The 27,681-nt window shown below is 40.4% G+C and overlaps 2 protein-coding genes across 5 annotated transcripts in view; both read left to right on the plus strand.

Annotated features, from left to right (window-relative positions):
• The window catches only part of PGM2L1 (phosphoglucomutase 2 like 1), a 90,587-nt gene that overhangs the window by 56,205 nt on the left and 6,701 nt on the right, over positions 1-27,681 (plus strand). The window contains exons 13-16 of one of the 4 annotated variants that reach the window (XR_003005562.1): positions 2,691-2,824; positions 9,331-9,436; positions 17,726-17,818; positions 21,884-21,988. Coding sequence is in view for 2 of the 4 variants with exons in the window: in XM_024761960.1 (XP_024617728.1) it covers positions 2,691-2,824; positions 4,661-4,763 (237 nt within the window). In the remaining 2 variants the exon portion in view is untranslated. Of the gene's footprint in view, positions 1-2,690; positions 2,825-4,660; positions 5,418-9,330; positions 10,597-17,725; positions 17,819-21,883; positions 21,989-27,681 lie in introns of those variants that run through there. The other 3 variants (XR_003005563.1, XM_024761961.1, XM_024761960.1) reach the window with 3 other exon arrangements.
• The window catches only part of P4HA3 (prolyl 4-hydroxylase subunit alpha 3), a 36,098-nt gene continuing 35,956 nt past the window's right edge, over positions 27,540-27,681 (plus strand). The window contains exon 1 of the mRNA XM_024761988.1: positions 27,540-27,668. Coding sequence (XP_024617756.1) covers positions 27,544-27,668 — 125 coding nt within the window. The 5' untranslated portion in view covers positions 27,540-27,543. The remainder of the gene's footprint in view (positions 27,669-27,681) is intronic.

A 27,681-nucleotide genomic window follows, 5' to 3' on the forward strand; every position in this document is an offset into this window, starting at 1 on the left:
TCTAATATAGCTTTATGCCTGTCAAAGCTCCTGCCTACATAGTGGGTGCTCAACTAATATTTAAAAGCCCTATAGATTGCTGATGATATTTATTTTGTTATTGTTATGATTGCAATTATTAGCCTAAATTTGTATTTATAATTTCTGATGTTGTCTCAAGCTTCTAGGCGCATAATATATTTTGGGAAATCTGCAAGCCTTTTATGTAGAATACTACCCATATTCCCTTTGTGTATTTTCATCCAGTCAACAAAAATTGGTTCTCAGTTGTCATTCTGTGTGCACATATGTGTGTATCTATTTTTCTGTCTTCGTAAACTATTGAAAAGAACCAAATTTTTTGCTTCTTTTTATTTCTCTAATGTTGCTGTGGTTAGAATAGTTCTTGGTGTGTTGCTTTTTTCCTCTTGAATCCCTTTAAAGTTTATATTTGTTATTCAAAGTGCTTTCCTATCTATTCTCCACTGATGCTTACAACAGTTTTGTAAGACTCATAGTGTAGATATTTGTTAATCCCCTAAGGTCACACACAGTGACTGTCAAAGACTTCCTGAGTTCTTTCTTCTCCAACTTCAGATTGGCATTAACTGTGTGTTCAACAGGCATTTATTAAAACCCTTCTTTGCTACAGGCACAGGCACACTGGCAATACAGTAATGACAAAGACACTGTTTCTACACTCAGGAGTCTAGTGGGGAAATGGTCAAGTAAACAGTGGTTACTTTACAAAATGATAAGGGCTACTCATAAGGGTGCCATGGAAGAGCATAGGAAAGACCCTTACTCAGATTTGAGGGGCTTACAGAAGGCTTTGCAGAGGACTTCTGTGAGCTGAGTCCTAGAGTCTGGGTAGGAGTTATCCAGATGTGGGAGGAACAGAGGATGTTTCAGGCAAAGGGAGCGGCAAGTGCTATGTCTGGAGGTGAGAAGGCATGTTTTCTTTCAAAGAACCACAAGGAATTCTCTACAGCTGTAGTGTGGAGTGCAAAGAAGAATGGCCTGTGCAGTGAGTGGGTTAGACAGGGGCAGACTTCCAGGCAGGGAGATCAGTTGGTACGCTGTTTCAGTAATCCAGATGAGAGATGATGGGAGCCTGAATGGTAGTAGTAGTGATGGAGAGAGCCAGACAAAATTGAGTTAAATAAAGGATAGAATCGACAGGACTTGCTAGTTGATGGCCTGTGAGTGGAAAAGAAGGAAGAAAGGTCTCTGTCTTAAGCAACTAGTAGTACCACTGACTGAGAGAGGGATCTCACGGAGAAGACCAGGCTCGCTAGAGGGAAGGCACCACTGTCAACCCTTCTGCCCTAGTACAACCGCCATGGGTCCCTTGAGATACCTTCACAGACTGATTTGTGATTCAAGAAGAGTACCAGTGTTAATCCATATATTTAATGTCAGTAAAGCTTCACTTCTTTTTTTGCGGTACACGGGCCTCTCACTGTTGTGGCCTCTCCCATTATGGAGCACAGGCTCCGGACGCACAGGCTCAGCGGCCATGGCTCACAGGCCCAGCCGCTTCGCGGCATGTGGGATCTTCCCTGACCGGGGCACGAACCCGTGTCCTCTGCATCGGCAGGTGGACTCGCAACCACTGCGCCACCAGGGAAACCCCAATAAAGCTTCATTTCATGTATTAACTTTTAGGTAAAAAAAAATAGATATATATTTTGCACCCCAGTGGGTTATTTTGCCTGTCCTCTAGGATATGTGCACTCTGCTTTGGAGACTACTGATAAACTATCTGTGAAAGTGCTTTGAAATTCTAAAGCACTTTGCAAACGTAGAGGCAGTTTGGACTTTCGTGCAAATAGACCTGGCTTAAAACTTCTTGCTCTGCCACTTAGCTGATTACCTTGAACAGGTCGTTTATTCTCTTTGAGCCTTGTCTGTAAATTGGCAGTAATATTTACTTTGCAGGATTATTGTTGAGGCCTGGAGATCATGTATGTAAGGTATATGATCCAGTGCCTGTACAATTATAAATGTTTAGTAAATGGTACAGCTGTGAATTATTATGCATGTAATCTTTTGTATTTTACAATTCTTTTAAAAATATTTTAAATTTTTTAATTGCAGCTAAAAAAACACATAAAATTTACCATCTTAACCTTTTTTTAAATTTTTAAATTTTTTAAAAATTTTGGCTGTGTTGGGTCTTCGTTTCTGTGCGTGGGCTTTCTCTAGTTGCGGCGAGCGGGGGCCACTCTTCATCGCGGTGCATAGGCCTCTTACTGTCGCGGCCTCTCTTGTTGCGGAGCACAAGCTCCAGACGTGCAGGCTCAGTAGTTGTGGCTCACGGGCCTAGTTGCTCTGCGGCATGTGGGATCTTCCCAGAGCAGGGCTCGAACCCGTGTCCCCTGCATTGGCAGGCAGATTCTCAACCACTGCGCCACCAGGGAAGCCCCATCTTAACCATTTTTAAGAGTACAGTTCAGTAGTGTTAACCATATTCACATTGTTGTGCAACCGATCTCCAGAACTTTTTCATCTTGCTAAACTGAAACTCTATACCCATTAAACAAGTCTCCATTTCCCCCTCCTGCTAGCCTTTGGCAACCACGCTCCTACTTTCTCTTTCTATGAATTTTGCTACTTTACACACCTCATATAAGTGGAATGTACTTTACAACTCTTGAAAACAAGAAAGGTACCAAGTGTAATTGAGCTGTTGTTGCATTTGTGCATAGGTGCTGCCTGTGAGTAAAAACAGCCAAATGATTACGTTTTCTTTTCAAAATGGCTGTGTTGCTACTCTTCGGACAAGTGGGACAGAACCAAAGATAAAGTATTATGCAGAGATGTGTGCGTCACCTGACCAGAGGTGAGAATTGACTTTTTAAATATTATATATATATAAAAGTTTTATTGAGGTGTAATTTACATTCAGCCATTTAAAGTATACAACAGTGTTTCTTAATATATTCAGAGTTGTGGAAACATCACTATAATCAAGTTTAGAACATTTTCATCACCTCAGAAAGAAACCCCATACCCGTTCGCAGTCACTCTCCACTTCCCTCCTTCCCAGCCCTAGGCAACCACCGATCTACTATTTGTCATTACAGGTTTGCTTCTTCTGGACATTTCATATAAATGGAATCATGCAATATGTGGTCCTTAGTGACTGGCATCTTTACTTAGCATAATGTTTTCAAGGTTCATCCATGTTAGCATGAATCAGTACTTTATTCCTTTTTTAAAAAATTTGTTATCATGGCTCAATGATATTCCACTGTATGGATATACCATATTTTTTTATCCGTTTATCAGAGGATGGACATTTGGGTTATTTCCACATTTTGGCTATTATGAATAATGGTGCTCTAAATGTTTGTGTTCAAGTTTTTATGTGGACGTATATTTTCATTTCACTTAGGTATATATCATATATATATATAAGGAGTAGAATTGCTGGGTCATATGGTAGTTCTATGTTTAGCTTTTTGAGGAACTGCCAGACTGTTTTCCAAAGAGGCTGCATTATTTGGGAACTGAGTTTTAATTTTTTAGTGAATTTATATTCTTGGGAAGGCTCTCTGAGCTTTAACTCTTTTTTTTTTTTTTTTTTTGGGTATGCGGTCCTCTCACTGTTGTGGCCTCTCCCGTTGTGGAGCGCAGGCTCCGGACGCGCAGGCTCAGTGGCCATGGCTCACAGGCCCAGCCGCTTCGCGGCATGTGGGATCTTCCCAGACTGGGGCACGAACCCACGTCCCCTGAATCGGCAGGCGGACTCTCAACCACTGCGCCACCAGGGAAGCCCTGAGCTTTAACTCTTGATGAACATAAAGAATTGATCAACAAGTAGTTTGTTTATTGCCAAATTCTTATTTTCTACATGTAACATGATTTGACTTAATCTGGCCAATTAATATCCTTTTAGGAGTATAAATTGTGACTAAATTAACTTGACTTTAATAATATATTCAGAGGGTATTTAAACTTTTTAAACTTTCATAAGTAGTATCTCCTATAAGGGTGTATTGATCAATATGTATTTGGGAAGGAGATTTTTTTTGGAATTGCCTTCAGAGCCCAAGTTACATTATTTACTGTTTCCCTAATCTTTGTGTTTAGGAGCAGATTTTATTTCCTTTGGGGGAAAAAAATGACCTCCTGAAGTCATTCAGAGCAGAGTGTGAAGTAAAACATATTGAATAATGCTATCTTTGGTTAAGAATGAAGGTTGATTATTAAAGTAAAAAAAATTGATTTGTTGTGTAGCTTGTAAAATGACTGTGAAGGCAGTTTTAAAGAGGCATTCCTAGAAATGTTTTGGGCAGTGGCACCTCTTCAGGTGATAACTTTGAAGGGAATACTTGCTATTTTATAAACATCTCATTTTTTTAGTCACATCTCAGGAAGCCATTTTATCTTAATACCTGATATTGGTGTTCTAAGCCATTAAATTATCTGATTTAGGAGAAATCTTTAGATATACTATAACTCATCCATGTTTCATGTACCAAGGAACTCCTTTTAATGCAGTTCAATTTCAGTTTGTGATAATGGTGTTTTCTGTGTGTGTGATTCCCCTCTTCCCACCTTTGGTCTCGATTTGTTTTGTTTTGTTTTAACTGAGGGAATTTCTCTTTCATTTACCAGTTGTTTTAAGGCTATGAAAATAAAGAACTTCAAAACTCTTAACCTTTTTCCTCAGTGACACTGCCTTACTAGAAGAGGAATTGAAGAAACTCATTGAAGCTTTGATTGAGAATTTTCTTGAGCCCAGGAAAAATGGACTGACCTGGCGTTCTGTGTAGTGTTCACCAGTACGTCATTGCTTTGCACTGGCCCATGGAACAGAACAACCAAGAACTTCATGCATTGAACTCGAGTTAGCATTCTCTCTCTGTCTCATCTGGCCGAGTTATCTTTTTCCTTTTACTTTCTTTGTTTTTGGTTGGCTGACTAAACAAACTGTATACATTTGAAATGAAATGGTCTGGAGAGAAATGATTCAAATTTTTTCATAATCTTGAACAAAAGTCATTACATTAAAAGTATTATGGTAACACGTCGTTCTTCCTTCAACAGAAACAAAAAATACAAATGAGTTTTCTTAGTAAAGTGTGATTAAGCTTAGTTCCATATTCTTGCAATTGTGTATAGCACATTTTTTTTAAGGCAGATAAATGCTATGTAATTGTAGAATTAGTTAAGGAAATTAATCCATAGAATTGGCAAGAAAATGGCACTGTTCCCAGTATACTGTGGAAAAGTGTCATTGTTACATCACAGGTATTAACTTACAAATTAGAGTATTTGAAATGAGGTATTTAGCATTTCTAGCTTAGAACAGATGTTACAATATGTGGTTTCAGCACCTTTGTTTCAGGTGCTCTTGGTGCAGTGTAAATTTATTGTATTTATTTAAAATTCTGACATTTACCGAACATAAAACAGTAGTGGCAACATTCCTAGTGGCTTGGTTCTTGTCAAATTTCTCAGTGCCTTCTCAGGGCATGGTTTGAATTGAAATAGTGTTCTTGCATTGAATATAATCTAATCAGTTAATTTGCAGACAGTTAAAGAAAATCTTCCAAACTATATAGGTGCTTCCCCTCTATATCAAATAGGTTTGTTGATTTTAAAGTGTTATGAATGTAGGTAAAAATCTCAATAAAAGCAGGCTCAGTGTAACTGTAGTTAAGGATCTTCATGTTAGAATTGTGTCAGTTATCACAACCTCTAAGTAAAGAAAAATATCCAAACTAAGAAAGGAGCTGTGAATTTATTTAAAAGCCTAACCTTTAAATTACATTTTTACAAGTGTATTTATTTCTTTATCACATGAAGTGATGCTCATTTTACTAAGAAATAAAACATCCAGATTTTAGATCTTATGAAACACTAAAACTACATGTTTTAAAACTAAAGTCCAGAACTTCCCTGGTGGCGCAGTGGCTAAGAATCCGCCTGCCAATGCAGGGGACATGGGTTTGAGCCCTGGTCCGGGAAGATCCCACATGCCGCAGAGCAACTAAGCCCGTGTGCCACAACTACTGAGCCTGTGCTCTAGAGCACAGGAGCCACAACTAATGAAGCCCGCGTGCCTCGAGCCCGTGCTCCACAACAAGAGAAGCCACCGCAATGAGAAGCCCACGCACCACGACGAAGAGTAGCCCCCGCTCACCACAACTACAGAAAGCCTGTACGCAGCAACAAAGACCCAACACAGCCATAAATAAATAAATAAATAAATAAAACTAAAGTCCAGTTTATCCTAGCATCTTGCTAACTTCTGTAGAATTTCTGATCGCAAGAATACTACTTATCGTTTTAGTGTGGAAAAAAAATTTTTTGGAAGGTCATTTTTAGTTGATTCTGCATCTTCTAAAAGAGTTAATAGAGAAGTGTTGTTTAATCTTCTTAAAGTGTATCCTATCCTATATAGCTCACAGAGTACTTAATACATGTGGTATAGTTAAGAGGTAACAATAATGAGGCCTTGGATGTACGTAATTATACTAAACAAATTGCCTATGGGCGATAACTAGTATGAGAATTTATTTCCTAAATAATAATAGTAATATAAAATTTGAACTGACTAGAATATTTATTAAATCATGGTTTGGTTTATTGCAGCTATCAGCTAACATTTGGTTGAATCCAGATAATCCAGATGTGAGTTTCAAATTATTGTATTGGCACTATTGTTAATTTGTTCCTTCCTTACTTTCTTGTAGCTGAGTCTTGTGTGACTGTAGATAATAGAGCTAAATGTAGAGCACTATTTCTGAATGAGTTTGTTTTCAAAGGCTTTGCACTAAAGACGAAATGTGTAGAATTTTTTGCTTTATTTGCTTTTGGGAATGCAGACTGTAATTTAGGATATGGCCTATAATCTACAAAGTGGTATGAACAATGCTACATATATATATATATATATATACATGAAAAATATGTATATTGGGTTTTAGTATCTGTGTTTCAGTGACTGAAGAACAAAGTTGAGCTAAAATGATACAATAGCTCATTCATAATCACTAAAGTCGTGTCATACTGTCGTTCTATTATAAATAGAACAGTTTTGAGTGCTTTAATATAATGCAACACTTGAGTCATCTTAATCAAGGTGAAAAGTCATTAAGGCTTGGATTCTTATCTCAAAAATTTAAAAATCCAAAGTTAAAATTAACAAAATTTTACAAATATTCCTGAAGTGTATAGATTGAGGGAATTATATGATTCTAGCCAAGCTCTCGAGTCTGTCTAAGCATGATATTTAACAAGAACTTGACATAGTGGGTGTACACTTGCCTAACAGAATAAATTCAGTAGCCCCAGCCAACCAAGAGAAACAGAAGTACTGGCTGGTAGGTCTCAGCCTTAGGATCTACATTGTTTATCTTTTTGTTTATGAATAATATCATGGAAATGAATGCATTCTCACTGAGTGTGTAAATCAAAACTGGTATTTTCTAGAGCTTTGGGGAAAAGGAAAGAATTAATGGGGCAAGATCAAAGCACTGGAAATAAACAGTAGAAATAACAATAGAAAGGTCAGTAAGGTGGCACAGGAAATGCTTCGTGTGAAGGGCAAACTTATCACCCGAAAAGTGGGGAGTGAACTGACTGTGGGCAAGTTGTTTACTTGTGTTTATTTGTTATTATGATGAGCAGATAGTGATGCTTTTGTTTTCCTTTATTAGTGACCACTAAAAAGAGACCAGGGAGGCCTTTGAGGAGGTGAGAAAAAGTACCTCTCTTACTGATTCAGTTCCTGCTAGGATGTTGTATCTTAGGATCATATGGGAACTGGGGAGGGGAGGATATAGCAGAAATAAAAAGGAATGAAATATAGACTGGGAAATAAGATCCATGAGAAAAAGTTCAAAGGATTAAGATCATTTAACTCTGGAGGGGAGAGAGCTGTTGAGATAGTTTAATAACTCTTGAGTTATTAATTGAATTGTTTATTGAAGAACTCAAAGTAGGAAGTTTGATAATATGACAAACTGTTCTCCATCTCCATCAAGGACAGAATAATAGGGAATAAGGATTTTTTTAAATAAAATTAAACATTTTAATATGAAAGGGGTATACTAAATGGCTTTTTAAGGTTCCTTCCAATACTTTTTTTTTTTTAATCTCAGGTTGGAACAAAGATGATGTCATAAAGAGCACTGAAAGTAACATTTCAGTTTCACTCCATACCTAGAAGAATGTAGCTCACAAGATAGTTTTTGTATATGTTGAATAGTAAATGCATGAGTGCAGTCTTTATTCATTGTATAAAGACCTGCTTAATTTAACCTGCAAATTAAGTGAGATGTGAACACAATTTTGTTCATCTTGAAGAGTGTATAGCATTATAGGATAGTTGAGAGGTTTGTTTTAAATATAAATTACTGTTATTTGGATGTTGTAACTTCAGCAGACAGAAGGTTCTAAGAGGTTGGATGCTTTGGAATATCTTTATATAGGGAATAGACCTCCAATTTCTTAAGCAAGTTGCTTCTGGAATTGATGCAACAAAGATATTAGCTGGAGTTTAATGGAGAAATGTTCTACGAACTGCTGCTATTGGTATTTCTCTTAGATGTTTTCCACTGATGTTTGTAATGCTTGAAAAATCCAAATTCTGCTTGGATAAATTTGTTTTATGCTTTTTTCTCTCTACCTCCCTCTTTCCCTAGGTGCCCTCCCACATTTTGTTACTGTGAAAAGCTGTTGTCCTATTACCTCACTGATAAGTGATCTTAACTGTATTCATTCAGAATGCTTTAAACTTATTCCTAAGCTGTTTTTGTTTATGGACTTTGGGTTCTTTTGTTATTGTTGTGAGAATATTTAAGACATTGTAAGACGTAATTTTAAATCTATTGCATAACCTTTTTTGGTTTTCTGGATACTACTATATATTAATTTATTATGGCCTTTTACAATTCACTTGTTTTCGGAAATTGCTCTAGAAACTGAGGAAGAAAGAGTCATACTAACCTAAATGAATGGTCAATTGATCTAGCATTCTATTTCAGGTTTCCTTGTACTTTGGGCATCCAAAGCACAAGATCCGAGATAATCTTTTTTCACATTTGTCCCTCAAAGCATCTTACCCTAAGCCATAAGAAGACTAAGTGGAAAGAAGAGAGTCTCTCATTGTCTGACTCTTTACACAGCCTGATTTTACTCCCAGTTTGAAACAAAGTTAGTGTTTACCATTGGTTACTTTAAATATTCACCATACTGTTATATTCATTAAGACATCTGTTTGTTAATTCACGATTGTGTACTTAAAAAAGAGAACATAGAAGAATGAGTAAAGTGACCAAGATAAGGGCAAAGTGACATATCTAAAGTTTGCTTCTCAAATTTTTCCACCAGCATAATCCTCAAGCAGAGGAGCATGAATGTGTAGGGGAAGGGGCCCGAGAGCAAAATCAGAAGCAGCCTCTGCCACTCATGAAATTTCGTGTTCTCTCTTAAAAATGTAAGTGAATTTTACATTCTCCATAATAAAACTGTTTTAGTATAAAAATGATTCCTTCAGTCTTCATAGAAACTGGTGCTGCCAGAAAGAGGCACCGTTTTATCACATGGGCTCTCAGTTTTCTCCCCCACCCCCCGCCCTCAGTTGCTGCATATCCCTGGGGGTACCGCACTGACTCTAGTGTGAGAAATATAAACATAACACATACCAAGGATATTCCCTTTAGAAGCTGACTTTTGAAAGTATTAATGCCAAATTCAAGTGACCTGAAACAGTTATGTTACCACTGAACCTTGTAATATAGTCAGAGGTGTTGGCCAGTTTGTTCTGTTTAATTCTTTGGCATTCCTTGACTAAGAAGGGGCACCTGACTATCAGCTCCCTGAGAGCAAGCATCATGGTTTATTATTTTTTCATCTCCACACCACCTAGTATAGCACCTGTTGTAGAGTACTTAATGGGTGACAATAGGAATTATGGGATTTTATTTTAAAGAAACAAATAGTTTAGGAAACAATCAAAAACGTTCATTTTCTGATTCAGCTTTTAAAACAATTCTCAGTACTGAAGTTTATTAAGCATGCACACCCTTAAATACCCTGTTTCTTCGGAGAGAGAAGAGCATATTCCTATTTCGAAATTGTATGTAAGGCCTAGTGTTTTACGCTCAAAGCAAGATGTTGGCCAAGAAGGCTAAGAAAGTGTCTGTGTAGACTTAATATCACTAGTATTAGTGCCATTATGAGCCTGCTAGGGCTGCTTTCCAAGTGAGTCACAACTAATTTGATACTGTTTGGTATATTTTTGTTCAGTGTTATGATTCATCATATATCTTACAAGAACCACTCAAACAAGAGTTGCATCTGTATATGATGAGGCCTTGTGTTATAGGCTAAAACAAACTCTTTGTATACATCATTGAATATGCCAGATAAAATATATGCAGTTAAGAATTATTTATTTTTTTGTGTAGCAGTAGTTCAAAATTGTGCCCTTGTTTTAATAGTTTCTGTCAACATCTTCTCGTTTTTCCTTGCAAAAACACCAGGGTGTATCATAAGTACTGCCTATGAGAATTTGCATTTAAGTATTTGTGTGCGTGCTTTTCGTGTGGTTTTAGCCAAATGAAGTGTTATCAGTAATAAACAGGTCTCTTCATAGGCATGAGTTTCTGTGTACTTTTTATTATCTTAGATACTGTGTAGTTTATAAAGTTGGCTATCCAAACTGAACACATTCTTGATATATATACATGGCATACCCCAGAAGCAACTTTGACCCTAAATGAATATTACAGCTCATTACTCAATAAATATTTCTTGATTGGTTCATCAGCAGTCCCAGAAGAAAGGACTAACATTAAAGTTCTTTCCACCTTATTTTTCTCCATCTCTCCTTCAGTTGACCTAATTTTTCTGCCCATGTTAGCATCAGCTAACATAATAAAAAGTTAAAGGTTTGGAGATCTCTCAAAGAAGTAACTATATAGCTGTGATAAAGTGGTGGTCATGGGATTAGTTTCCAGGGTTGTTAGGACCCTGTAGTCCTGGTCTTTACTGCCTGCCTTCCTCTGATCAGGCTTAAAGGTAAGATGAGTGAGAGAAACATTCTACAAGGTCATTTTATCACCTTCTGCATGGAATGTTCTGGGAACCATGCTAATCCCATCCCTCCCACTTCTTCCATTTTATTGTTCATAGCACATAAACAGTATAACAAATAAATTTAAGTAGTAGTATTACCTGACTCCATAGTCTCCATGAGTGTAGCTTTTTCACTACTTTACCACTGCCTAGAACAGTGCATGGCACCATAGCAGGTTCTCAGTAAATGTTTATTGAATGGATGAACCCGTCTCATGTTTCTGCCTGCAGCAGAAAAGCACTAAATTCTGCACTGATTCTGCATACGCACAGAGTTGCACATGATGAGAAATATGCAGCAGTGATACCACCAGCTTTAGAGATTTATAAACCCATTAATCCACATCTCATTCAGGCAACACCTACTTCTTGCTGCCTCTGGGTCATCTCTACCCATGTCCTCCTGAGATCTCGAGCTCAGCATTTTCTTCCTGCTTTCCTGGCCCCGTATCTTCCTGGTTTGAAATCTCCAAGTCATCTTTGATTTCTCCTGCCACTGGATATGTGCTATTTGACAAGTTCTTTAAATTTAACAGTCTCTGAAGGTAAGGGCAAGGCCATTGATCTGAGACCCACCTAAAACAGGGACCAAGAAGCTAATCCCACCTAAAATAATAATAGAACTGTTATCCCCAAAGGAGAAGAGTTCATGTGTATATAAATGGAGATGTCTTGGAGGAGGGATTATAATAAAAATGTTTATTCCCCATTCTACCTCCCTGTCTTCCCCAAACTAGCACTTCCTCATTCCTGTAGTGATGTGACCATTCTCCTGTTTATTTCCCTCTCTTTACCTCTGGTTCTAATCATTAAATGGTCCAGTATTGCATGTAATTTGCTTAAATTAATTCTTTGACCTTTATCCCTCTGCTTCATTCATTCATTTTATAAATATTTATTGACCTGGAAATATGTAGGAACCAAGAGCACTGCAGAAGGCTAAGAAATAGGAAAAAGGACACAGCAACGAGGTTACTGCTGGAACAGCCTGTTCGGGACACTGTTCCCACCGCCCTCACACCACTAGATCACCTTTATCTTTTCCTGATGTCTTTGGATTCAAAGTACCTGGAGAGAAGGCCCAGCGGGCTGGACTTTTGTCACATGCCTACCTCCTAGCTAAAACTAGAGCCTGATAAGGGAAAGATTTGACCCCCTCACCTTCCTTCTGAATGGTAGCAGGAGACAGGGCACTGCAGTTACCCTTCCATCAAGACAGTGAGAGGAAGTTAATTGACCAATTGGAAATTGTGGTGCAGACAAAAGGTGACAAACATCCGCTACAGTGCCAGAGGGAGCGTTGGAGAAGAAGCAAAAGCTCGGCAAAGGAAGGGGGGGACATCTTAAGCGCAGAAGACAGCATGAGTGTGCAGAGAACCATGAGTAGTTCGGTCTTGCGACACTGGGAGTAGGGATGACAGTGGAGAGGTGGGAGAGGGCCCTGTGTGCTGCGCTGCGGAGCTTGGACTTCAATCAGCAGGTAATGAGTCACAGGAAGGTTTAAGCAGAAAGTCTCCAAGAGAGGATGGTGGGGATGGGGGAGGTATGAGAGAATCCACCACTGGAAAGAATCTTAAAGGTCATCTTATCTAATCTCATCATTTTCTGCAATATGGCTACCAAATGAGGATATATATTTGAACCTCTCCAGTGACAACTTGCCAAGACAAGTTGTTCCCTTTGAAAGAAAGGCCAGTAGAGAGTTCTTTATTGTGTTCAGCTGAAATCTGCCTCCTGAAGCTTCTACTCTTTGGCTGCACTTGGAAACTCAATGTTATACAAAAATCCATTTCCTTGTCACTCAAAGACTTTTCCCCTCAGTCTAAATATGCATAATTCAGCAACCGTTCCTTGTGTTACCTGTTTTTTTTTTAACATCTTTATTGGAGTATAATTGCTTTACAATGGTGTGTTAGTTTCTGCTTTATAACAAAGTGAATCATTTATACATATACATACATCCCCATATCTCTTCTCTTGCGTCTCCCTCCCTCCCACCCTCCCTATCCCACCCCTCTAGGTGGTCACAAACCACCGAGCTGATCTCCCTGTGCTATGTGGCTGATTCCCACTAGCTATCTATTTTACGTTTGGTAGTGTATATATGTCCATGCCACTCTCTCACTTTGTGCCAGCTTACCCTTCCCCCTCCCCATATCCTCAAGTCCATTCTCTAGTACGTCTGTGTCTTCACTCTGTATGACAGACTCTAGGTCCATCCACCTCACTACAAATAACTCAGTTTCATTTCCTTTTATGGCTGAGTAATATTCCATTGTATATATGTGCCACATCTTCTTTATCCATTCATCTGTTGATGGACACTTAGGTTGCTTCCATGTCCTGGCTATTGTAAATAGTGCTGCAGTGAACAGTGTGTTACATGTCTCTTCTTGAATTATGGTTTTCTCAGGGTATATGCCCAGTAGTGGCATTGCTGGGTCATATGGTAGTTTTATTCTTAGTTTTTTAAGGAACCTCCATACTGTTCTCCATAGTGGCTGTATCAATTAACATTCCCACCAACAGTGCAAGAGGGTTCCCTTTTCTCTACACCCTCTCCAGCATTTATTGTTTGTAGATTTTTTGATGATGGCCATTCTGACTGGTGTGTGACCTATTTTTTAGATCCTACTCACCTTCCTGATCACCCCATGGACAATTTTCAAAGAGCTGTGTCCAAAATTAATATAATACCAGGAGAGGTGGAGTGGAAACCAACCTGAGGCTAAATCAGGAAAGCTGGATTGGGGCAGGGGTGGAAGAGATTTATTCTCAGGTGAGCAGGGAGCAAGGGCAGAAAAAAATAAAACAGTAACTGGATCAGAGTTTCTTCCAATTGTTTGCCATTCCCACATATGCATGCTTCCCCTGGTGGATAGGGATCCGTGTCCCGTGAAACAAAATCAGAACCTCTGCCCTGGAAGGAACCCAAATTCAATGCAAGCATCTCTCTTTACAGTGAGGAAAGCCTGAGGGTCAGGTTGGAGATCCACTTTGAGTCCACAGAGTGGATTTCTGCAGAACCCAACTCATCTTCTTCCCAATCTGCTGCTTTCTCCCCCATGACCTGGCTAAAATTCATTCAGTGAAATTGAACTATTTGTAATGAGGTGGATGGACCTAGAGTCTGTCATACAGAGTGAAGTAAGTCAGAAAGAGAAAGACAAATACCGTATGCTAACACATATATATGGAATTTAAGAAAAAATATGTCATGGAGAACCTAGGGGTAAGACAGGAATAAAGACACAGACCTACTAGAGAATGGACTTGAGGCTATGGGGAGGGGGAAGGGTAAACTGTGACAAAGCGAGAGAGAGGCATGGACATATATACACTACCACACGTAAGGTAGATAGCTAGTGGGAAGCAGCCGCATAGCACAGGGAGATCAGCTGGGTGCTTTGTGACCGCCTGGAGGGGTGGGATAGGGAGGGTGGGAGGGAGGGAGACGCAAGAGGGAGGAGATACGGGAACATATGTATATGTATAACTGATTCACTTCGTTATAAAGCAGAAACTAACACACCATTGTAAAGCAATTATACTCCAATAAAGATGTAAAAAAAAAAAAATTCATTCAGTGAATCTTAGTCTTCAGCCATAAGGAGTCCTCCCTCCTTGTAATCAGGAGTAAACTAAGGTCCAGAGAAGAGAAGTGATCCCTTGAGTCACAAAGCAGTTCAGGGGCAAACCTGGGACTAATACTCAGGTCTCCTGACTGGTAGTCCCTTTCTCCTTCTGTACAAATATTTAGTAACCTACCAGGAGCCGGACAGTGAATAAAAAGTTGGTAAGATGTAACCCACATCTTTAAGAAGAAAAAAACAATTAGGATGCAATAGAAGTACAGTAGTAGAGGTAAACATAGAATGGTGCAGGAATAGAGGGGCATCTGTGCTGGATCCAGGAAGGGCTCTAAAGAATCGCTGGGACTAGAGTGGAGCCTTGAAGGAAGAGCAGGAGCTTGTCAGGTAGAGAAAAGAGAACAGACCTTGCAGACACAGCAGACAGCAAAAAGAATGCAGGAAGAAGCACCCTGCGGAGGCTAGATAATAGGTTTCTGATCTCAGCCAACGGCATTTCCGATTTTACGCACTTTTTTTGGGTGAACTGCCCGAAGTTCCAACTATCACTCTGAAGCTGACGACTACAGGTCTATGTTTTTAGGCCAGACCTTCCTTCCAAGCTTCAGAGCCACACAACAGTTTTCAAGTCATCTCTACCTGGATGTCCCACAGCACTTCAAACTTAAGTTGTCCAGGCCTAAGCTTTTTTTCTCACACCTGACTACCCACCCCCCACCCCACCCCCAGTGCGAGTATGCTCGTTCCTTCTCCTCTATGGACTGTCTCAATGCGTCGTCGTTCATTATTTCTTCTCCCTCCCCACCCCTCCCCCACACTGAAATAAGCACCTGGAGCTGCCAATCTTACTTCCTAATGCATGAAAACCTCTTACTGTAACAGGATGGAGGTGAGGATTTTTTTTTTCAGTTAAAACAATAAAATATGGAGTCATATGATTACTAGGGTAATGGAGCCAGCCTGAAGTTCTGGAAGTTTGGTTGTACCATCCAGATCCATCTAGCCTTTCTAAGCCAGCCTAAGACATGGCTTAGAAACAATTCCTGGTTCTAAGGCTGTTTGGGGCTTAGGAATGGCAGCAAGGATTCTGGAACTTGCCTGGTTAGTTGACATGCATTCAGTCAGCTTATGTGGGGAGATTGGCTCAGTAGAAAACTGGGAACCCTGGGACCCCATTCTCTACTTTCCAGTTTCCAGAGTTGGGGCTGTCTTGTCGTTTACCCACTGAGCCTCGCCTTCACTTCCAATAACTCTAGCCCAGCCAGGATTTGAGATCCAGCTGTAGTTGTCAACTGAATTCAGTTATTGTGGAGTCTTGTTGTACAGTATCTATAAAACTCCCCCTTTTTCTTCTTTACCTTGTAGTAGTTAAGAACACACATTCTAATTTCAGAGCGCCGAGTTTCAAAAAACCCCTTTCTATCAGTTACTAGCTATGAGACCTTGAGCAATATGAAAGCCAGCCTCCAAGAGGGCCCCCAGTAATCCCTGCCTGGCAGAAGTAATGGCATCCTACTTCCAAGATTAGGTTATAAAAGCCTCTTTATCTTACATCTTGGTACTCTTTCTTGGATCATTTGCTCTGGGTGAAGCCAGCTGCCATGTCATGAGCAGCCCTATGGAGAGGCACATGTGTGAGCTTGGAAGCCCTGAACTTGCCTGTGGAATAGGAGTATGGGTGCTGCTTAACTGGTGGTTCTGGCTCCGTGTCTCAGTGAGATTGCAATCAAGATGTCAGCTGCGGTTGCAGTCATGCGCGGTTTAGGATCAGCTGGGGCTGGAGGATCAGCTTCGCAGATAGTTCACTCACATGGCAGGAAGCCTCAGCGCCTCACCACATGGGCCTCTCCATAGGGTTACTTGAGGGTCCTCCAGAGTGAGTGATCCAAAGAGAGAGCAAGGCACAAGCCACAGTGTCTTTTATGACTTAGCCTTGGAAGTCACACACTGTCATTTCTGCAAAATTCTGTGGTCATACAGATCAATCCTGATACAGTTTGTGAGGGACTACGCAGGAGGTGGGGATCATGAGGGCTGTCTTGGAGACAGGCTATCACAGACAGAAAGATGAAATGACCAATTTTGAACATGCTATGTTTGAGACACCTGAGAGACATCCAAGTGTAGACGACAAATAGGCAATTGGAAATATGAGTCTGGAGCTCAGAAGAGAGGTCTAAGCTAGAGATCTAAATTTAGAAATTATCAACATATTTAAAGCCACGGACATGAATATGATCACCTAATGACAGTATGGAGAGGAGAGCCTTTGCCTTTTGGAACTTCCACATTTACTCTTTTTATATTAAATTTAAAGTTATAATTTAATCTAATTTTGCATGATAAAGTCTTTAAAATAAATAAAATTAGAAAGATAACAGCAAACACCCATTTACCCACCACCTAGAACAATAAATGTCAATACTCTTTCTCATTTGTCTCATATATTTTCCTTTTGTATAAAACCCCTACCCAATCCAATTCCCTGCCTTGACTCCTATACTGGTTAGATGTCTTTCAATTGGTTAGTTTTGCTGAATAATAAACTACACCCCCAAAGGACTTGGTGGTTTAAACCAGTATTTATATAGCTCACAATTCTGCAAATCAAGAATCTGTGCTGAGCTCAGCTGAGCTGTTCTTTTGGTCTTGGCTAGGTTCATTTCATGGGTTGAAGTCAGCTGCCAAGTTGTCTGGGAGCTGGATGGCCTCTGCGGGGATGGCTCCTCTCTGCTCCATGTGGTCTCTTGTCTTCCAGCAGGCTAGGTCAGGTCTGTTCACGTGGGCGGCAGGACAGGATTTCAAGAAAAAGAACTGAAACATGCTTTTGAGGCATCTTGAGCCTTAAGCATGCCTCTGCTTCATTCCATTGGCCAAAAATGTCACAAGGCCACTTCAGATTTAAGGGATGGAGAAATAGTCTCCATCTTTCGATGAGAGGAACTGCAGTGTCACAACTCAAAGGGTATGGATTCAGGGAGGGCTGAAGGATTGTGACCGTTTTTATAATCTACCACAGTATATATACTCTCTAATTATTCACATTCCTCCCACAGGCAAAATGTGCTTACCTCCATTCCAGAACCCCCAAAAGTCTCTTGCAATTATGTCATCAGGCTCAAAGTCTAGGATCTTATCATCTATATCAGGTTTGTAAATGACTTGATAAATGTTCTTTCTGACCTTGATATCTATGAATTTAAAAGATAAGTTATTTGCCTCCCAAACACGTAGTATGCAATGAGGCAGACAGGATAACATCAATAGACATTTCCATTCAAGAAGGAGAAACATGAAAGGTACATAGACATCCTTAAACAGAGCAATCTTGGACTCCAGGTAGATGAAGGTTGTCAGGTCCCCTATCCCGGGAGAGGGAATATTCCTTGCTCAGGCCTAAATTCTACTCCCTGGGAGTAGTCCCCTAGTCTATTGATCTCTGCTTCTTTGCTCTGCTCTCTGAACTATCCTTTGTCTATCACCTTCCTTGGCTACTTCTGACAAAGTGGCTCATATTGGCAGCTGAGTGGCAATTTGAATTATTTCAGTCCCTTTTAGTCCTGGCTGGTGGCACTTTCACATGTGTGACTCATTTACAAATTTTGTGGGTTTTCTATGTATCTGATTATAGTCTATTCCATACTCCAAATGACACATACACAATCGTTTTGTTTGTTTGTTTGACAATCGTTTTTGAGACATCTCTCTCAATTTTGTCAGTGCTATTTTGGAATTAGATATCTGTGGATATTGCTCTTAAGATTCCAAGAAGTCTTTTTGTCTAGAAGTCTACTAGACATCACTTTAATTCTCTCAAAGGTCTTTATAAAGTGTGTTACAGCCACACCTTTGATGTGATTCACATCTCCAGGCTATAGTTCCTTGTAAAAATTCTTTGCTGGCTAGAGAGCCTCAAGATGAAGAAAGTTTTATTTTTTAACATAGTAGGTCCTGCCCCTCTCTATTCTCTCTAAATTCATGTTTCAATCAGGCCAGTCCTTTCTTTGGCTCATACCTCTCTTCCTGTTATAAAGTTATAATACCCAGCTGGAAGAACCCAACTGACACTTTCAACATTCTGCTTAGAAATCTCCTTAGTCAAACCAAAAATTTTTGAGTATTTATCCTCCACCTTCCAAGTTACCATAGGCAAGAGTTCTGCCAATTGTTTTGCCACTGTAAGACACTACCATTTTTCCAGCCTCCGGTCATAATTTCCTCACCATTTTCCGAGACTTCACTGTTTGCTTGCCATTTTTCCAATCTCCACCCATCCCTGATCCCAAAGCCAATGCCGTGAATTTGGGGGTTTTTGTTAAAGGTAGCATTTCAGACACCAATTTCTGTAACAACTTTTACTGCAAAACAAACTATACACAACTTAGTGGCTTAAAACAGCAAGTATTTATATATATCACAGTTTTGCAGTTTGGCAATTTGGACTGAGGTCAGTAGGCTGGTTCTTCTGGTTTTAGCTGGGTTCACGTATAGGTGGAGGTCAGCTGCCAAGTTGCCTGGGTGCTGGCTAGTTCAGGACGGCCTCGGCTGGGTCGGCCGAGCTCTGCCTCATGTAGCTCCCATGTTCCCGCAGGCGAGCCCAGGCTTGCTCACATGGGTGCCCGTGCAAGGTTCCCAAAGAGAGGGCCAAAGCATGCAAGTGTCCTTGTGCTCAAAACTGGCACACTGTCCCTTTTGTTGCATTTTATTGGCTAAAGAATGGAATAAGGCCTTCCCAGATTCAAGGGGAGGGGAAATTGACTCCACTTTTTTTTTGTGTGTGTGGCTGTTTTGGGTCTTTGCTGCTGCGTGCGGGTTTTCTCTAGTTGCGGGGAGCAGGGCCTACTCTTCGTTGTGGTGCGGGGGCTTCTCATTGTGGTTGTTTCTCTTGTTGTGGAGCACGGGCTCTGGCATGTGGGCTTCAGTAGTTGTGGCACGTGGGATCAGTAGTTGTGGCTCACAGGCTCTAGAGCACAAGCTCAATAGTTGTGGTGCACGGGCTTAGTTGCTCTGTGGCATGTGGGATCTTCCCGGACAGGGCTATATACATTGTTGCCAAGTAAACAGCGTTTGACAAGAATTGTGGATTTGAGTTAGCTTCTAAGTTCCACCAGGGGGCGCGATAGGAATGCCTCAGGTTTCTAAAAAAAAGCTAGAGTCTTTCTAAGGAAATATGATTTTCAAAGGTGGTGATTGCTGTTTTATGTTTTAATAAACTACCTATTCTTTGCATTTGAAAGAGCTGTAACTGAGCCATCTGTGAGTTTGAGGACTGAAGTAACACATGTTGGTGTCCATTTTATACCTGTAGTGGTTCCTCAACTTGGAATCACAAGAGCTTTCAAAAACATGATTTAATTTATCTCCCACACCAACTGTTGGAAGCCAGGATAGGCGTTGTTATTATTAATTCCATCTTAAAAGATGATAACTCTAACAGTCAAGAGGTGAAGTAATTTTCCCAAGGAATCACAGCTGGTAAATACTTAAGAATCTGTCTTCCAAATTCAAATGTATTCATTCACTAGAAATAGTATATGTTGAGTTCACAGCTCTGTAAAAGATGATAGAGATACAAAGGCATGCCCTCCAAATTTAATGTCTTAGAAGAAAAGACTGTCAAAGCTGGAGGGAACTTTGGAAATCACCAAATTAAATTAAATATGCATAAGCATCTCCTCAAGAGCCAGTTAAAAATGCAGATTCTTGGACTTTGGCTCCTCGTCCCCTACATTTTGATTCAGTGAGTCCGGTAGGGCTATGGACACGGAATTTTTCATAAGCACATCCACTCTTCCCCCTATAATTCTGATGCAGGTGTACTGTGGACCACAGTTTTAGAAACATCAATCCATTTGTTTAATCCTTTCATAATACAGAGGAGAATAAAACTGAGAAGTGAGAAGTGAGTATCCCAGAAACTCTTCTTGGGTATTGGAAGGAGGCTGAGCCAGGAGCTGGTGATGAGCAACACCAAGTAATGATGCAGTGGAAAGTGTACTCAGCCGAGAGCTGGTTTCAATTTCAGGCTTTACCATCTTGCTGTTGAATCACTAACTTCAATGAGCTATAGTTTTCCCAACCATAAAATGCAAAACAACAATACATACCTTATAGGCTTATTGTGAGAATAAAGGAGATAAATATTAGAAAAGACTTGGCAGAGGACTGGCACATAGAGGACCCTCAATAAAGAGATTGATGAGTGGGATTATTTTGAATGTTCCTTTTGCTCTATTTATTCTCTTTAAATGAGTACCTACTATTGCCTGGCACTCTGCTAAGCTCAGTCCAGCCTATATGAAACTTATGATCTGGTAGAGCAGATTGACATGAATTATAGAAATAAGGAATTATAAATGTAATAAATCCTACCAAGGGAAAATATAGGGGGTGTTTTGAATATTATAGGGATTTGAACCAAATCTGCAGACAAATAAAAGATCCTTGAGGAAATGACTCAAACGGTGAGTAGGGGTGAGTCAGAAATTACTCATGAATCAGGAAAGAGCTTGGCAGGAGCAAGAAATGAAAAGGCCAAAGGCCAGTGTGGCTGGTGTGGAGTGAGCAGGGAAGAGGGGCATGACATGAAGCTGCTGCTGTTGATTATTTATGGAAAAGCCTTTCTCTCCTCTGCCTTGATATTTATTTGGAAATCGTGATCTTTTCCTTGACCCTTTTATTTCTACTTCAATTTTCTATTTTTGCACTAAAAAACCTAATAGTAACATTTCTTCAAAGCTAACATGCATTTTTTAGTTTTTAACATTCAGAAATAGAAATTGTCTAATAACACAGGTCAAAAAATAAACAAACAAGAAAACCTTGCTGAGTACCAAACAGGAACATAAGTTGAGCCTCACAAACTTAGCTTTCTTGGAAAATATCTATTCTATTGTCACACAATTATTTGTACTTGTAGCATAATTTAGTTAAAATTTAGTTTGGTTTTGGCTGAACTTGGAACTCTGTTGTTACTTAGAGTGACTTCAAAAATTCCTCTCTGATGCAGAATTAAAACACAATATAAAAGTGTAGGAAATTCTGGTTGTGGGATGATGTCTTGCCCCCTGAATGCATCTATAAAACCTGGACAGAATCCATGGAACAGGCAATTGAGCACTCTGCAAATAAATGATAGCAGTTAGATTGAGGGGAAAGACCAGAATTTGAAGCATCACTGAACTGGCAGTGAGTTTCCTCTTTTTGATCCTCAGCAGCCTTAAACCTGTAAGTGGGCTCCGGGTTGAGTACTGAGAAAGCTGCAGGGGAAGCCCTCTAACTCTGGCTCAAGAAGAGGGGAAGAGGACTCTCACATTGAGGTTTGGAGGTGGGGGGGTAACATCCAACCTTTTTTGTCTTTTGTTCTCTGTCTTCCTGCACCCCTCCCTCCAGGCAATCCCGCAGTGGTGGCCACAATGGCAGTGGTGGCAGTGAGTGCCTATGGCCACCTAAAACTTCAATTTATCTTACGTATTACATCTACGTACACTGAAACCGTATCAAATAATGCTGTAATTTTTGCTTTCAACAATCCCAGTAGTAGGGAAAACCCCCATTGATTTTTTTTTCTACCTCTATCCTCCTGCCACTTGGCCCTAGATACATGCAATCATGAAAAGGACACAGCAGAGAAGAGTAACTGAACCCCCAGGTTTTTGGCCAAAGGACTGAAAAGTGGGTTCAGAAGACTGGAAAGTATCAGAGAAATCACAGAGAGGGAGGAGTTCAGGAGAGCAACCCCATAATTTTTGACCTCACCCCTGAACTGTGCAGGCATGGATCTGATGCTAAATAGCATACCATACACCTGAGTACTGAGGTATACAATAGACCACTGTCCAGATCTAGGACTGGCCATTGGGTGGCATACAACTGGGACAGATCTGAATAGCATTGCAAAAGCTTTGAAAACTGAACTGACATTGGAACCACAACCACAGAGGCAGGTCAGTACTTCTGACTCAAACTGGGTGAGCTGTATGCTAAAACTAAAAATATTACTATTATCCATAAGATTTAAACAAGATCTAGACATTTAAAAACATTCAAAAAGTCCAGTATTTAATCCTACTCAGCACACAAAGAATCAGGAAAATCTCAATTAGTATGAGAAAAGGCAATCAACAAATGTCAAGGAGAAGATGACACAAATGTTGAAATTGTTGAAGATTGTTATAAAATGCTCCAAGAAGTAAGGGTGAATACTCTTGAAGTGAATGGAAAGGTAGAAATTATCAAGAAAGAAGAGATATAAAGAGAAATCTAATGAAAGTATAATAACCAAACTAAAAAACTCATTGATGAACTCAATAGCAGAATAGACATGACAGAGGAAAGATTCAGTGAACTTGAAGATAAATTCATTAAAATTATCTAATCTGAACAACAGACAGAAAAAAAGATTAAAAAAAAATGCCCACAGCCAACATCGTTCTCAGGGGTGAACAACTGAAACTACTTCCTCTAAGATCAGGAATGAGACAAGGTTGTCCACTCTCACCACTGTTATTCAACATAGTTTTTGAATTTTTAGCCACAGCAATCAGAGAAGAAAAAGAAAAGGAATCCAGATCGGAAAAGAAGAAGTAAAGTTGTCACTGTTTGCAGATGACATGATACTATACATAGGGAACCCTAAAGATGCTACCAGAAAACTACTAGAGCTAATCAACAAATCTGGTGAAGTAGCAGGATACAAAACTAATGCACAGAAATCTCTTGCATTCCTATACACTAATGATGAAAAATCTGAAAGAGAAATTAAGGAAACACTCCCGTTTACCACTGCAACAAAGAGAATAAAATACCTAGGAATAAACCTACCTAAGGAGACAAAAGACCTCTATGCAGAAAACTCTAAGACACTGATGAAAGAAATTAAAGATGATCCAAACAGATGGAGAGATATACCATGTTCTTGGATTGGAAGAATCAAATAAAATAACAACAAAAAAAGTGTACAGAGCCTTATTGATCTGTGAGCCAGTACCTAATTTATCTCATCAGAATTCCAGAAGATTTTCAAAAAGAAATATTTGAAGAAATAATATATGAATATTTCCCAGATTTGAAAAAACATAAACCAAGAAGTTCAGTGAAGCACAAATAGCAAGGTGAACCCAGCAACACATGAACAAGATTTAACCCAGTATCCAAGGTTGGTTTAACAAAGAAAAATCAATCATTATGGGACTTCCCTGGCAGTGCAGTGGCTAAGACTCCACACTCCCAATGCAGGGGGCCTGGGTTCGATCCCTGATCCAGGAACTAGATCCCACATGCATGCCACAACTAAGAGTTCACTTGCCACAACTAAGGATCCTGCCTGCCACAACTAAGGAGCCCACCTGACGCAACTAAGACCCAATGCAACCAAATAAATAAGTAAATAGATATTAAAAAGCAATCATTATAACACATAATATTAAGACAAAAAAGGATAAAAACCACATGATCATCTCAATAGATGCAGAAAATGTACTTGACAGATAAAAACACTTAAAAAATTAGGAACAGAAGAGATCTTCCTCAACCTAGTTAAAGCATTGACGAACGCACAGCTAACATCATACTTAATGGTGAAAGACTGAAAGCTTTCCACCCAGGATCTGGAACAAGACAATGATATCCTCTCTTGTCACTTCAATATTACACTGGAAGTTCTAGCAAAGTAAATTAGGGAAAAAAAAAAGAAAGAAAAAACATCCAAATTCAAATGGAGGAAGTAAACTCTCTCCATTTTCCAATGTTTTAATCTTCTATATATAACATTATAAGGAATAAACAAAAAACACGATTAGACATAATAAGCAATTTCAGTAAGGTTACAGGACACAAGATCAATATACAAAAATCAACTGAATTTCTATATACTAACAATGAACAATCTAAAAATGAAATTAAGAAAATTCCATTTATTATAGTATCAAAAGTGAAACCATTTATATGAATTGCCCATAATAGGTAAATCCATACAGATGGAAAATAGATTGGTGGTTGTCACATGGGAGGGGGATGGAGAGTGGCAGCTAATGGGCATAGGGTTTTTTTTTGGGGGGGTGCAAGAAAATATTAGTGGTGATGGTTGCACAACCTTGTGAACATAGTAAAAATGAAGTGAATCGTACACTTTAAAAATGTGGATTTTATAGTTTGTAAATTATATCTCATTTTTTAAAAGAAAAAATACTTAAGAAAAGTTTAACAGAGTTATATATAATTACGTAGTTCTGTCTGCTGAAAGGACCTGAGAACAGAGACACTACAGTTGCAATGAGCATACTTAGCACCCAGATCTTAGTTTCTGAATACAAGGAAACAGGGCTCATGGGGGAAATGCTTGATTCCAGGACAGGAGCAGGGAAAGTACATGGCGATTTGGAATACCTTGGAAGTAACAAATTATGGAAGTGCTCAAGGAATGAAGGGGACATATCAGAAGGACACAGGAGGCAGATTGAAGAGGCTACCATTGACCAACTCTAGGGCAATATGAGATTCAAAATAAGCAAAGTAATGAATTATAATTCATTCAGTAAAATTCATGAGCCCATACTGATGTAAAATAAATGAATAAGTAAATAAATGGGGCATCTCAGGATCCTTAATCACACCTGCAAAATTCCCTTTGCTGTGTGAGGCAACATAGTCACAGGCTGTGGGAATTAGGACATGGGCATCTTTGGGGGGCCATTATTCTTCATACTACAACCCTCAACCTTCTATGGGCAGAAAGCAGGCTAAGATGACTACTCAGTTGTAAATACAGACCCTTGGCCATTCCAACATGCGCACAATAAGGGGAAGTGTAATGGAGAGGAAGTCAGAGTGGAAAGAGAAAATTGTCATTAAAATAGCTTTATTTTGCAAATTTTACAAATACATATAACCATGTGAACATATTGTTAGGTTCTGCCACCCCTCAATCCTGAGGGTGTTAGAAAGGGTTTGTGCAAGTTAGGGGCCTTGAGGCTTAAGCTTCAAAGGCTTCGTGGTAAATCTGCCTCTGGTAGCAATTAAGAATATGGCCCCTGGATCCACACCACCTGGGTTCAGGTTCCTGCTCTACACTTACCAGCTGTGTATGTTGATTGCATTGGTGTTACAGATCGGGTTCTCCAGAAGCAGATGCTGAGATGAAGTTTGAAGTGCAAGATATTTGTTAGGGATCAACATCTGTGAAAGGGACAGGAAGCAGGAGAGGGCAGAGGAAGAGGTCAAAGAGGCTTGACAAAGCGTTGATTAATGTGGCAGGAGGGCTAGAGCTAGTATTGCCTCTCAGAGCTGTCTCATGTTGGGCCTAAATGGCTGGGCCTTTATTCCCTCACCTTGCTCAGTCACTGGATGGCTATTAACACCACCTTAAGAACTTCCACTGGGGGACTTCCCTGGTGGTCCAGTGGTAAAGAATCCACCTTCCAATGCAGGGGACATGGGTTTGATCCCTGGCAACTAAGCCTGTGCGCCACACTACTGAGCTCGTGTGCCTCAACTAGAGAGCCTGCGTGCTGCAAACTACAAAGCCCATGCGCTCTCGACCCCAGGCACCACAACTACAGAGCCCACATGCCCTGGAGCCTGCGTGTGCCACAACTAGAGAGAGAAAAACCCACACGCCACAACTAGAGAGAAGCCCGCGCGCCGCAACGAAAGATCTGCATGCCTCAACGAAGATCCCGTGTGCCGCAACTGAGACCCAATGCAGCTGTATAAATAATTTTTTTTCAATTAAAAAAAAACTTCCATTGGATTTTCATAACAGGCTAAATTTCTTCGTATGACATGCAAAAACACTTCACAATCTGACAGGCCCAACCACAAGGAACTTTTCATCATTTCTGCAACTCAAACTATTTTCCATCTCCGAACCTTGGCATACATAGTACCTTCTCCAGGAAAGCCCATCCCTCCCTTGCCCGACATCTTCCAGACAATTCCTTTTCATCCTTTTGGACCTGCACACGTTGCCCCCTCTGTGAAGCCCTCTCCACCGTCTATGCATGGGGATGGGCTCCCTCCTCAGAGTTGCCCTTGCTCACTGCACAACCCTCAGTTACCCTGACAGCACTTTGTGGTTATTTGTTTACATCTCTGTCTCCCCTTGTGAGTCTAGGGTTGGATCTGCTATTTCTCTTTGTCCTCAGCACAGTGGAACAGGTGCTAAATATTTGTTAAATGAATGAATGAGTGAATAACATTGCCTGGGAAAGAGGGGGAAAGAATAAGTAGTAGGATACAATAATAATATTTTTGTTTGCTTCAGTGATCATAGGTATGTCATGTAGAGCAGTGACCCAGGACCCCAGAGTTTTTGGTTGTATAGGTCCTAGATTTGTCATGCGCTGACCCTAATGGCCTTCACCCTCTACCTCCGGTCCAAATTCTACTCATCCTTCAAGATGGTTCAGACGTCACGTCCTGTGTGAAGTGTTTTCTTCCCCTCTGGTCTGTCACAGCTCTTTACCCGCACCGCTGTTACCATACCATGACATTTACTCTCCCGATTTCTCCATCAGAATCCAGTGATGTTTCTGCATTTCCACCCCTTGATCCAGAGGGGTGAATATTTTTGGATGGCGTTGTACAGCCATAGACTGGTGAATTCATGCCTCACCACACCCGCTGCCTCAATTTCCCCAAGTGTGAAATAGACACAGTGGAAATGTTTTCCCAGGGCTGTGATTTAGTGGAGGGCGGGCGGACACTGAGGTTGCAGGCAGTCCACACGCAGTCTAGGGAACTAGGGGGCAAGAAGGTGGGAGGTGGAGAGCGAGGGGAGGGGTCAGAGCGAGGAGGAGCCGGGGGCGGGCCAGGGCGGAGCGTCGGGCGCAGGGCCGGGCTGCAAGGCCTGAGAGGACGCGCGCCAGCGCCGGCGATGGGCCCCGCTGTGCGGCTGGCAGCGCTGCTGGCGGTGCTGGCGCTCCAGGCAGGGGACCTGGCCGGGGTCGCGGCGCGCGGGGACACGTTCTCGGCGCTGACCAGTGTGGCGCGCGCCCTGGCGCCCGAGCGCCGG

The sequence above is a fragment of the Neophocaena asiaeorientalis genome, unplaced genomic scaffold, assembly GCF_003031525.2.
Source record: "Neophocaena asiaeorientalis asiaeorientalis breed wild unplaced genomic scaffold, Neophocaena_asiaeorientalis_V1.1 scaffold263, whole genome shotgun sequence".
NCBI lineage: Eukaryota > Metazoa > Chordata > Mammalia > Artiodactyla > Phocoenidae > Neophocaena > Neophocaena asiaeorientalis.